The following is a 13,319-nucleotide window of genomic DNA, read 5'->3' as shown; positions in this document are numbered from 1 at the left end:
AGTGTAAATACAGTGTCACATAAAGGCAGAGTTGTTCTTTTCTTCTGGTCTTAAGCTGTTGTGTAATATTGCTCTGTGACCACTAAGCAGCTGCTCTGCTTCAGAGACACTCATATTTCCTTTGGTAGAGGAAGGGAAATTAGTATATGAACGTTTCCAAATTGCTTTAAGATCTTTGACCTTTTGTATGAGCTGCTTAGATTCACAATGGTCTATGTAACATGTAAAAACCATGTTTCTTTTTTTTTTTTTTTTTTTTTTTTAAAGATTTATTTATTTATTTAATCCCCCCCTCCCCCCCGTGGTTGTCTGTTCTTGGTGTCTATTTGCTGCGTCTTGTTTCTTTGTCCGCTTCTGTTGTCGTCAGCGGCACGGGAAGTGTGGGCGGCGCCATTCCTGGGCAGGCTGCTCTCTCTTTTCACGCTGGGCAGCTCTCCTCACGGGCGCACTCCTTGCGCTTGGGGCTCCCCCACGCGGGGGACACCCTTGCGTGGCACGGCACTCCTTGCGCGCATCAGCGCTGCGCATGGCCACTGCTTCTCTGCAAGATCCTCCCAGTTATTTTCCTGGAATCCCCAAGAACTGTTTCCTATATGCTTGTGAGCAAGCATTATCGCTATGCCAGTACTGTGTCATCCACCATTTCCTTCTGGACCCTGACTTATCTTGGGTAAAGGCTGTCCCCCGCAAAGGCCTCTGCTACATGCACAGGTGTATGAAGGCGGCAGTCCTCTGCCTTAGGAGCCTGTGCCTGCCCACCCCATTGTCTGATTCCCACCCTCTCCCATTGCCTTAGAGTCACAGCACTAGACATTACCGCTTGTCTCGGGGAGCTCTCCCCTCCCTGAAGTCTCATTATGCTCCAAGAAGAGTAAAGCCCAGTGGCACCTCTGGTGTTGTAATTTGTCCAGTGAATGATAGAATAGTTGTGACATCTTTCTAGTGCCTTTCAGAGGTTCAGTAAAATAACTTTTTCTGTTTTCCTCATGCATTCCTTTCCCTTAGAACTTGGGTGTGGGGAGTGTGGAAATACCATGCTACATTCTGAATTGCCTTTCCTTTTCTGTGAGAGTCTTTGCATTTCGTCCACATGGGACTACCTCATTCTCTTCCTGTTGCTAGAACTGAGTTTTGAGGTGGCTCCTCACTCTCATGATTTGGCTCCTAAGAGGGCCCACACACCACTCCATCTGAATAGGTATGATTTAGCAAAAGGGATTCCCCCTTACTCATGTAAAAAAGAAACATTGGAGTAATAATGAAATGAACTTTAGAGTATAGCTACATATTGAAATGTTATTATATATCACATGTAATATATTTTATATAATTATATTGAAATATTCACTGCTTACCACTCTTTCATTTTTTTCTAACTATGTTTGAACTCCTACTCCATATAAATTTAAACACTTCTGTTTTCTTGATAGTTATATTGAACTGAATGCCTAAGGTTACACATGATTTCATTGTAAAATAGCATCTGATTTCATTGCTCTTTCTCATCCTATCCCAAAGCCTAAACTCCTCAGCAAGCAAGTTCCAGGGGATGATGAGAGTCATAATAGTTATGCTTCAATATCTTAAACCATCTACGTCTACCTTATTATGACTGATAGGATAAACTGTGACCTAGTTTTAAAAACTTAAATTTTAACATTTTCTTCATAAGTGTTTATTTAGTGTTCTCACTCTCTCTCTCTACATATATGTGTGTGTATCACCAAATTAGTTGCTACTGGAGGTATAAAGATAGCAATGCCCAGTCACTTCCCTAAATAAATGAGCTTTAATCCAGTAAGGGAAACAAGACTTGAAAGCAGATATCTTGGAAAACCTGATATCAAAATGCTGTAAAGTAGGGAAAAACGAGGTGCTATGTGTGTACAGAGGAAAGAGATTTCTGGCTGGGCCAGTGGGTGGGAGAGGAGTGAGAAGGAATGGTTTGTGGAGTGGGTGGTGGGTGAGCAGAACACTGAAGGGTGAGAGCAGGATGTGTAGAACGAGGGCCTCTTCTGATCAGAGGGAGCTTATGAGAAAAAATGCAGGTGGGCAGGCAATTGCAGAGAACAATTGGGCGATAACCTGTAATCTTGTCTGGTAAGGCACATGAGCTATAGTCATGATAAGATGTTCATATTTAATGTATTTACCATAGTATGTTTACTATCTATAAGGTAAAGTATAGCAAGTTATACTTTAAAACAACAACAACAAAATACCTTTGGATACAATGTTAACTGACTGTGATTCAGAAAATGTAAAACATGGTATTCCTCAACCATGCAAAGTGAGTCAATACCCTGTTTTCTATTCATGCCATTTAGCACTTTATATAGTGCTGGCTACATAGAAATTTCTCCATGATGCTGAAGTGAAAACATACTGGTAAAAAACATACTGGCTCAAAAAATAGGGGTTTCCTAAACTGAGGTGCATCAAATGGAGACATTTTATTATTATCCTCTTGAAACTGTATATGTTTTTTCAGAGTAATAACTGAATATTTACATCTAAGTTTTACTGCCCACTGAGGCTCTCTTAATTACTAGCAATTTTTTCTTTCATTTGTTCCTTAGGAAGGTGAGTAAATGGGCTATACAATGGTATTCAGACATTCATGGTTACTCAGTTTACAGCAGCAAAGTATATACATATTAGCTGATTTTCTTTTTTTTTAAAGGTTTATTTATTTATTTCTCTCCCCTCCCCCCGACTCCAGTTGTCTGTTCTCTGTGTCTATTTGCTGCCTCTTCTTTGTCCGCTTCTGTTGTTGTCAGCAGCACTGGAATTTGTGTTTCTTTTTGTTGCGTCATCTTGTTGTGTCTGCCATTCCTGGGCAGGCTGCACTTTCTTTGGCCCTGGGCAGCTCTCCTTATGGGGCACACTCCTTGCGCGTGGGGCTCCCCCACGTGGGGGGCACCCCTGTGTGGCAGGGCACTCCTTGCGCACATCAGCACTGCGCATGGGCCAGCTCCACACGGGTCAAGGAGGCCCGGGGTTTGAACCGCGGACCTCCCATGTGGTAGACGGATGCCCTAACCACTGGGCCAAGTCTGCCGCCCCGATTATCTGTCTTTCTTTGCTCTATACAGTTAAAAGTGATGTTGTGACTTTTGTTCTGGTAAAATTTCTAATTAAGATTTTAATCACAAATAATTTGGGGCTGTCTGAAGTCCATTATATGACTGATTGATGGCTTCACTGGCCAATCTTAATTTATTGGTAACATTTAATATGTGCTTACCATGAGTATTATATTTTTATTTCACTTAGTATTCATAACAATTTTGTTAGGGAGGTAATTTTGTTGTCTCTACTTTATAGATGGGGAATCTGAGGCACATATTTTGACTAACCTGGCCAGAATCCACAACTAGTTAACAGTGGTACTGGGATTCAAATCCCAGCTCTTTGACTTGAGTTGCTAACCCACCCATGCTGCATGTCCCTGCACTGAATCTAATCTCTTGGTCAGCCTTAACACTTTATGTAAAATCCATCAAATTGCAGATCATGGACTTTTCTTCCTGGAAGTATTTCAATCCTGAGATTTTTCAGATTATTCTTATTCTCTCCCTAGGAACAGAGAATAAGCCAAATACTACCCTTTCTGAGGTATCCTCCCATCTCATCCCTACTACACCTCCTGCAGATAGATGAGAACTTGGGCCATATACCTGGTGTTTCATCTCTAATCTTGGACATCCCTGTCCTACTGAACTGGTCTGCACTTACCAAGCTCCCAAACTGGGGGCACAGCCACTGTTGATCATGGGTCTGGATGTCACATAAGGGCCATGTGGAATATTCACAGAGACCTGGATTCAACACCGTTTGACAGAAAAAGTGTCCAGTACTTGAAATAACAGAGTCCACGAGAAAAGTGGCAAGGGTGTGAGGGAAACGCTGAAATCACATGCGGTATACTAAACACACGCAGAGTTAGGTCTTTGCGAACTGTTTCCTGTGAAGTTCTGCTTTCGTGTTATCCATGACCCTGGACCAAGGGGTGGGAGTGCTAGTAACAGCAGCTCACTCTTCTTTAAACAGGGAAGGGTTTGTTAAAGAATAGTGGTTTCAAGAGACCTTTGATGTATTTCCAACAAGGTGTTAATTGTGGTTGTGGTTTTCCTTTTTTTGGTGGGGAGGGGTGGACTTTAGTCTACCAGGTGCTACTGAATTGAATGCATTCAATGAATAGAAAAGCGAGAACCTTCTTCATTCCTATAGAACATGGCAAATAAAATCACACGGATTGTCCTATACATTTAGGACAGTGAAGAAAATTTCCCTAGAAGATTTTTTAGCATCTAAACTTTTTGCTTTTGTTTAAATGGACCCAGTTTGCACTCACAAGGGTTTTGCACGTACTTATTATTGTAAGCACACTTGGATTTTGTTCTAACCTTTGGTTTAAACACATTTAAATAAATTCTAGTGATTATTTATTTTGCTTCCTGCTTGTGTTAATTTTCCCCCTTAATGTTTATTTTCAGGATACCTTGAGGATAGTTTTGTAAAATCTGGAGTCTTCAATGTATCAGAACTTGTGAGAGTATCCAGAAGTAAGTAAATTGTTTTCTTATTATTTAATCATACAGCTTGATTGAAAATATTTCATATTTTAAATATGAAACACATACAGAATGTAGTGACCATGTATTAGGATAATTTGAATTTTAAAACCTCAGACCTTTTGATGATATCATAAACAAATATAATGGGTTTGAGTTTCTAAAATATTTGCTTTCTCTATTGTATAAATGTTTTTTTTCAGAATGTTCTGAGTGCTACATTATTGGTGTTCCTTTAATTCACTCTTCTCTCTGTGACCGTAGATGGCCATTTATATCAAAGGAAGTGTGATTAATTAAATGTACTCCATGTTGTTATGATAACCCACATAAGTTTCCTGTAGATAAGTGCTTTTTCATTTTACTAACATTTTGGTGGTGGTGGGGAGGTTGGAGATGTACAGGATATACACACTAGCATGCAGTTTAGAGGGATGCAGAAATTAACTTTGCAGATTGTTGTTGGATATAGATAGAAAGCATTGTTACCCCAAACAATGTCCAATTGTTTTCAACTGACCGCCTCACCTGAGACACCATTCTCGGCAGGCTGGATCAGATTTTTCTAGGGTAAGTTCACCTGCCCAGCTACCTAAGTAAGAGGGAAGTTTCTTTGGTTAACTCTTCTACCTATGCTATTAACAGTTTGTGTAAATACATCTTAATATCCTATTTTAACAGAGGTAACTAATTTCTTCTTGTTCTCTTCTTTGACTTAGCTATTCATGTACCTTTAAAGGGTGTGCTTTCACCTGACATTTTGAGAGAGACTGTCACAGTTTGGGATGAAGTTATTCAAATGATGTGGTGGCATGCTGGTTCTTGTGTCGGCTGTTTCTCATTTTGGTCAGGTCATGAGCAAGATTTACAATGATCCAAAAAGAACAAAGCAAGAGTGTGTTCTGAGTGTAAGAATAAGCGATGCTGTAGAGTTGTATTTGGCAAGGAAGTCTCCAAGCCAGTAGGTGGCAGTGTCTTTTGAACTGTAGTTTCTCAAAATAGCCCTGAATTGTAAAGTTGCCAGGGCAAATACGATGTATCTCAGGGAGCTATACACATGAACATTTCAGACCTTAAGTAACTTATCCTTTCTGGTATTATTCTGGAGTAGATAAATGTATGTCCTAAAGACTTGTCATGGGTCCTTCTGCTTCAGGGTGGTGTGGGAGACTAAGACTTGTGATTCTATATCCCAGGAGCGCCAGAGTATGTATTTGCTAACCGTCTACTCTACTGACCAAGGCAATGAGCCTCGTGCATTTTTCCAGATCAGGGTGTAATATGTGAAAGTCTCTGACATTTGAAAAGTTTTTTTAAAAAAATGTATATTATTATTTCTAATTTGTAAAGAAACATGCCTGACTCATAAACTACCACTTCCAGCATCATGGAAGGAAGGAGATACTTGAAGGTGTGTGTGTGTATGTGTGTGTGTGTTTCTCATACTGCTCTCCGGTGGAGAAGCTGGGCTGCTACAGCTATGGGACATTATGAAAAGGTTTGCTTGAATGTGTATTTCTCAAAGTTCTATGCCTTGTTTCCATTCTTCTCATCAGAAGGATAGCAAGGTTGTCTGTCAGGAAATATTTATGTAGTACCTTGTCATTGGTAGCATTATGTTAGGTGCTGTAGAAGGAGAGCCACATTAGAACCTTCAAAAGCCCAGAATGATATTTGGAAAAATCTGAATTTTAAATGTAGGGGACATACTGTGACAGTATGCAAACGAATGAAACGTTACACACTTCATTCATTCATTCTTAATTTGTACTGTCATCTCAGAGGTTTTAAAGTTATTTCTTATAATAAACATTACTGATTTGTAATTAGTACATTTATTATCTATATTCATTTGTTAATTTATTCTACAAACATTTTTTCTCTACTCCATATGTAAATAGGTGTTTCTGAAATGCTTGAGAAGTTATTCTAAGTGTTTTAATATATCCACATTATAATCTTGTTTACACAATTGAATTTCATTATTTATGAAATAAGGGTTTGCTAAGTAAATATAAACTTCAGCACAATGCTTATGCAGTATATCACATATTCTGACTTCTTGAGGGTTTATGGTATGTTAATGGTTTTTGTCCTCTAGGGTTTTACTATCCTATGACCTGCTAATGTGCATGTTGACTTTAGCTAATTAAGCTATTCAGTTTTAGGATAGTGATCTCTCTGTTGAATGTTATTATCTCCATCTTAAAAGTTGATTTAGGATCAGCTTTTGGAGTGAGGAGAGCGGTAAGAGAGATTAAGGATTGGCCTCTAACCCTTGGAATCAGAGGTTCTTTGGTGCTTCGTTTCTAAGAGGATATTGGCAGCCTCTTAAACATGATTTGCAGTTTTCAGTTTCCTCAAAGTTCTCTGGGAGAGGTGCTAACACTAATCTTTGCATCTGATGTAAGTTCTTTTGGAGGTTTTTAAACAGAAAAACCTGCCTGGAATTTTCTATTTCTCACACACATTCCCCTCTCATTAACTAAATTTTGTGTGTGCTACTTTAGTGTTTTGGCCATATTTAATATTAATCTACTTTTCTTTCTGTAATCGCCCACTTATAGAAGTCAGAATGCATGTTGTATTTTTTAGTGTTCACTTATAAATCTGTAGGCAAATTATTTTTATTGGTTCTTGATACCCTGGAATAATTCTTCTGGTATAAAATTTAGAAAAAACGGAATTTCTGAAGGTTTTCATTATCATTTTACTGTAAATTATACATAGTGTCTTTTTGTTATGCAATCTGTGTTGACTTATATCCAGCTACGTGCGTTCAGTAGAAACCACAAATCTTTGCATAAATATTACATGAGCTTTATAAATTGTAGCTAGGATATATAACATACAACATGTAGGTTTTATATTATTAACTCATTTCTTTGAATTGTATTCATTACTCTTGTCGGAAGTCAGAGAGATTGCTTTCCTTGATTTGAGTCCTGCAAAAGCCTCCTTCTAGTACACACTTTCCTTTCCAATGTCACATAGAGCAGGATTCTAAGAATAAACATTAAAGCATGTGGTTACTGTGGGATTTCTTACCTTGCATTATTTTAACCTCTGGTGTACCTCAAGCCACAACCAGCATAGCTGTCCAGAAAATTCAACTCATCAGGCATAGTTATGTATTGCAAACAAATGTTTTCCTTGTAAAAGGAGGTTAAAATATATTCCATAAAATAAACAATCTAACAGAAGGCAGATGCCTCAGAAGTTTGGAGCTGAGACTAGTTTGTATATTTTAATGCATTTACTTTTTAATAAGGAAAAAGGAATATTCATTTTATATTCCTCAATGAATTATCAATAAAATGTGTGCTTCCTAATCATAATTCCTAAAAATATTTTAAGTTAATCTGGGTCTACCTGATTTTAAAATACAATTCAATTGATAGTGAATGTTTAGAATGTTTATTCAAAATTCTGAGTAAGAAGAATTCCCTGAAATTCTGCGGTCCCTTTGGAACTTTATATTCAACCTGAGGCATTTAGAAGAGAGGGCAAGATTATTAAGTAGGCTGTGTATTCTTAGAGTGACTCTTAGGGGCTCTAGACTTTTGTTGTCATAGCCTCAGGACACACTTTTTTAGTGCTTTTGAAGGTCTGTCTGTGACTTTGCTTTTGTGGTAACCCCTGTTTGGAATGAACTCCCTTCACTACCTTATTCATTCTCCAAAGTCCAGTGCAAGTGATAGCTTTTGCATAGATTCCTTGGACCATTCATGTCTGTATTGGACTTTTTCTCCCTTAAAATCCTATAGCATTTATTGACCATGCCATTATTTTGAGCAGCTTCCTTATAATCTGTATTATGTTAGTATTAATATGTTTTGCATGAGTGTTCTGCTTACCCAACTGGTTGCCCAATCTATAAGGGCAGGGGTTATCTTAAATTATTTTGTATCCCTTGCATCACCTGCCAATAACAGACATAATAACTTGTTAAATGAACTGACTTTCAGCAAACAGGTTCATTTACACCTCTTCATCTGTTTTTTAGCATTCTTTTTAAAACTCTTTCATCTTTGCTAACCATTCCAGCCTTTAAGGGAAGAAGTTGGGAGGATAAAGTAAAGAAGGAAGGGAACTCATATTTGAGAAATACTTCTTATTTACTAGGCCTATGCTGGACTTTTATCAGTTTTTACCTTATTTCTTCCTCAGAATAACATGTGATAGGTTAAATTATTCCCATTTTACAGATTAGGAATGTGAGGCATGTATCTCCTAAGTGAGCAGGAGTTCAAATTAAAACTCTTTTCCAAGACTTCTTATCTAACAAAACCTGTCACCTCAAAGATTTATTCAAGATATCTAGAAAATTTGATCAGATGGAATTCACTGTACAAAAACAAATATGTTACAAAAATTGCAATTTATAATGCATTGGCAAATTCAAAAGAATTTCTTGATTTACAAAATAATTTCTTAATATGTCAAACTCCATGGGAGTATTTTATAAAGTTGGGATATAAAAGCTTTAAAACAAAAGCTATGGAGGAAAGCCATGTTCACCATTCATATATGAAATCTGAACATTTAGTTTGGAATAAAAAGTTAGCTTTTCCTTCGTATTTATAAATTTCACCCATATAGCTGACCTAATACAAGAATTATTTAAATCAAACAATTATAAATGTTGTAATTTTAAATTCATTTAATACTAATCTTTGGTATTTGTGAAATGCCTCTATATTTCTTTATTTAACAATGGTTTGTTTTTTTTGAGAGTCTACTCAGTGCAAAGCACTTGCTTAGTGCTGAGCAGTAGGAAACGTGCCTTGTTTGTACAGAGACGTCTATAGACTAGTGGGGGACGGAAGTAGTGACAACTAATACAAAGGGTTCAGTGAAGAAGGTTGGGAGTGGGAGTAAGAAAGGATTCTAGGCTGAGTATCTCAAGTTTCCAAGTCTGAATAATGATATCATGAGAAGTTTCAATGAAGTTTCAACCCCGTGTTTGGTTGATGTTTTAGAGTCTTAAGGTAATGAGAGTTCTCTCTGTCCTTACCCAGAGGCATGGAAAATATCAGATCTTTACATTTGAAGAGAGATGCCAAGTATGACTGTCATCCCCAATGTTTCTTTTTCTCAGCACCTATAACCCAGGGAACTGGAGTCAATTTCCCAATTGGAGAAATCCCCAGCCAACCATACTATCATGACATGAACTCGGGGGTCAATCTTCAGAGGTCGCTGTCTTCTCCACCAAGCAGGTAACTGAAAGAGGAGCTGCACACGTTCTCATCTGTTTACATATTTAGATAGGTAGGTAGATAGGTATGCAGAAAGATTGGTAGGTAAATAGGAGAAACAAAGAAAATAGTTCAAGATTGTTTACTGATTGTACTCAGGTTTGTAATCTTCGTTACATTTATTTTGATATTTATAAATTAAAAGTAATTGCCCAAAACACTTTTAAAAAAAATCTTTTTGGGTGAGCAAATTATGAAAATATATTAAAATGATTTCATTCTGTTCTATGAAATAGATTTTTATAAATTAGCTAATACTCTAAGTTAAAAAATGATGTTTCCATTGCAGTGATCCTTGGTTTAGGACTGATCCATCAGTGGTAGCTTTCACACTAATACCACATCCAGGCTTGGGATAATAAAATATGAAATACAAACTGCATCATTTACTTAACCTGAAAAGTAAAAGGCCTGTCTTATGTCACAATTCACCAAGTTCTTCCATTAGTTGATATTCTTTGAATAACTTAACTCTCAGCTACCAGTGCTCTGCCTTTGTTGGAACAGGAAGGAAGTTTTTTTCCCCTTGGATTTTTAGTTCTCTTTTGACATTCTCATTTTCTCTGTTGACCTTCCAATTGAAACTTTCACTCCTACAGGAGTTGAACATAAACAGAGGTATGAGATTTCCTATTTAAAAGAGGGACAAATAGTTTGAAAAGTTGTGCATTGGATTGCATGGCGATATGTTCCACTATTATAGAATGATAGAAGACTGAACTAATGAGCAGGTAAGAAGAAGAATAAATATTATAGATTACAATTTTTTTTGAGTTGGTGCTTCAATATATGAAGACCTATCTCATTTCCAGAGCATTAAGCATACCCATTCTTAAATATAAGAGCATATATGAATTCTAGAGCAAAAAAAATATTTCACACTTAAAACTTAAAAAAATAAAAGAGTAGCTGGATAATTATTTTTCCTAATCTATTCTTAAAAATCAAAGTTAACTGTATTTGAATTAATTATGGGCTAATGCACATTTATATTTTCATAAACTGTCAATTTTATACCATTTATGGTCTAATAGTATTTTTATATAGTTAGTTGTATAGCAGGATAATTGGGTTTATTATCACTAAAATTGTCCCTAATATGTTGAGGGTATAAATATGCTTTGGTTTTTCTAAATTTAGAGCATAAATAGTAATAATTCTCATTTTCTCTGAGGGATCAGTATGTTGTCAACACAGATCTGCCCTCACAGCCACTCACCATCAGATATCATAATATTTGGGATTAACGAGGTTGAAAAATAATTTCTCTACTACTTCTTTATGAACATAATTTCTTTTCCATTTCAGTTTTTCCATACATATTTAATACTGACTTATGGATTGGAGAATTAGATTAAAGCAGGGCTAAAAAAAATGTACATTCTAAGTTTGGATACCATCAGACAAAACTAAAGAAATATTATTTATTGTTGCTATGATTTACCATAGATAGAAAAAAATTTTTTTTAAAGATTTATTTATTTATTTAACCCCCCCTCCCCCGTTGTCTGTTCTCTGTGTCTATTTGCTGCGTCTTGTTTCTTTGTCTGCTTCTGTTGTCGTCAGCGGCATGGGAAGTGTGGGCAGCACCATTCCTGGGCAGGCTGCACTTTCTTTAGCACTGGGCGGCTCTCCTTACGGGGCGCACTCCTTATGCGTGGGGCTCCCCTATGCGGGGGACACCCCTGTGTGGCACGGCACTCCTTGCGTGCATCAGCACTGCGCATGGGCCAGCTCCACACGGGTCAAGGAGGCCCGGGGTTTGAACCGCTGACCTCCCATGTGGGAGACGGACGCCCTAACCACTGGGCCAAGTCCGTTTCCCAGATAGAAATTTTAATCTTCTATATCATGTTAATACTTTGGGAGTTATGAGTCAAATATTAATCATAAGTATATCTGTGAATATATCTAGAAGTCCTTACTTTGAATTCGGCTTCAGCCATTAACTTGCCCTGGGTAATTTCTTAATTTCTCCAATCCATTTATAAAATTGGGGGAAAGTCGGTTTATGTTAATGATCTCTGAGGTCACTTCCAACTCTGAAATCTTTTGATATTATATTTATTATCATTGCATAAGGATAATTCAGGAGATGTCTTTTGTTTAGTTTTTACCCACATAGGTTTGAATAAGATTTTTTTAAAAATTGAAGTAAAAATATATCCGTTTTCATGGTCATAATTAGTTGTTTAATAGAGTATTGGTAGGGCTTTATAAAAGCAGTATATCAAGCAATATGTCATGCACCATAAAATAAGTTTTTAATCTTTGCTCTAAGTATTCACTCTTCTTATTAATTGCGATAAGCCACATTTTCCTAATTAAGAGGAATCATTTTGAAGTATACTTACAGTGTCAGTTTGTCAGTGGCCTGATTTTCAGGGCTGATCTTACAAACAAAGGATCAATAACCTAACTTCTTAGGAAAAGGTAAAGAAGACTATATGAACTGGTTTATAAACAGTAAGGTACCATATAGTACTATTATTATTAATTATGTGTTAATAATAATAATTACCATTTAATAAGTATCTTCTAACTACCAGCCCCTTAACTAAGAGCTTTGCCTTTAATACCTCATTTAATCCTATAAATCATCCCTTTTGAATGGTTTATTATTTCCATTTTACAGATGATTCAACTGAATTTGGAGAGGTTAAGGAACTTACATGTTAATAAGTAGGAAGTGGTTTAACCAAGACTTGATACGTGGCTTGACTGACTCTAAAACTCTACGTAATTATCTTATCTTTGTATGAATATGAAAACATGACCTTGTCAATGGCAAGTGCATTAGAGATGAACACTACTGTTATTGATAATTATAATAAGATCCAGGTACAAAATAACACAGTTTTAGTGTTAGTATACAAGCCATATTAAGAATTCACTTTTTTATTACTGAAATTTCTTTGGAAATAAATTTGAAAAGTAAAATGACACTGTATTTTTTTAGACAAGTATAAGTATAATAAATAGTGTATGCAACTAGAAAGGTTTGCTACTCCTGTTGATTTCTTCAATACTTACCATTATTTCAAAATGATTCTGAGATACCCTAACTTGTGCTTATGGATATTTACAGTAACAATCTTCCCAAACTATCTGCCTTCAAATGGTACATGTCTTCCTAGAAATTTCCATTAATATAACTATTTTCATATTTATGCAGCAAAAGACCCAAAACTATATCCATAGATGAAAATATGGAACCAAGTCCTACAGGAGACTTTTATCCCTCTCCAAATTCACCAGCTGCTGGAAGTCGAACATGGCATGAAAGAGATCAAGGTGAGTGATATGGGGTTGCCTCTAGGGATTAAAGTAAAATGCTGGCTCCTTTCATAAGTTCCATTTAGCCAAAATTTCATAGTTGAACCAATATGGATTCTATTTTCTTATGAAATAATTTCAGTGGAATTATTTTTAGGATAATATTACTAGTAAAACTTTGTTTAAAAAAATACTCATTTGTTCT

At 36.5% G+C, this 13,319-nt stretch overlaps 1 protein-coding gene across 7 annotated transcripts in view; it reads left to right on the top strand.

The window, feature by feature from the left end:
* Positions 1-13,319, top strand: part of NFIB (nuclear factor I B) — a 238,330-nt gene that overhangs the window by 163,730 nt on the left and 61,281 nt on the right. For all 7 annotated transcript variants that reach the window (XM_058301874.2, XM_058301878.2, XM_058301877.2 and 4 more), the window contains exons 4-6: positions 4,500-4,568; positions 9,679-9,799; positions 13,014-13,132. In XM_058301874.2, coding sequence (XP_058157857.1) covers positions 4,500-4,568; positions 9,679-9,799; positions 13,014-13,132 — 309 coding nt within the window. The remainder of the gene's footprint in view (positions 1-4,499; positions 4,569-9,678; positions 9,800-13,013; positions 13,133-13,319) is intronic.

Source organism: Dasypus novemcinctus, chromosome 8 (genome assembly GCF_030445035.2).
Source record: "Dasypus novemcinctus isolate mDasNov1 chromosome 8, mDasNov1.1.hap2, whole genome shotgun sequence".
Lineage (NCBI taxonomy): Eukaryota > Metazoa > Chordata > Mammalia > Cingulata > Dasypodidae > Dasypus > Dasypus novemcinctus.
The sequence above is the reverse complement of the archived record's forward strand: the minus strand, read 5'-3'. Positions and strand labels throughout refer to the sequence as shown.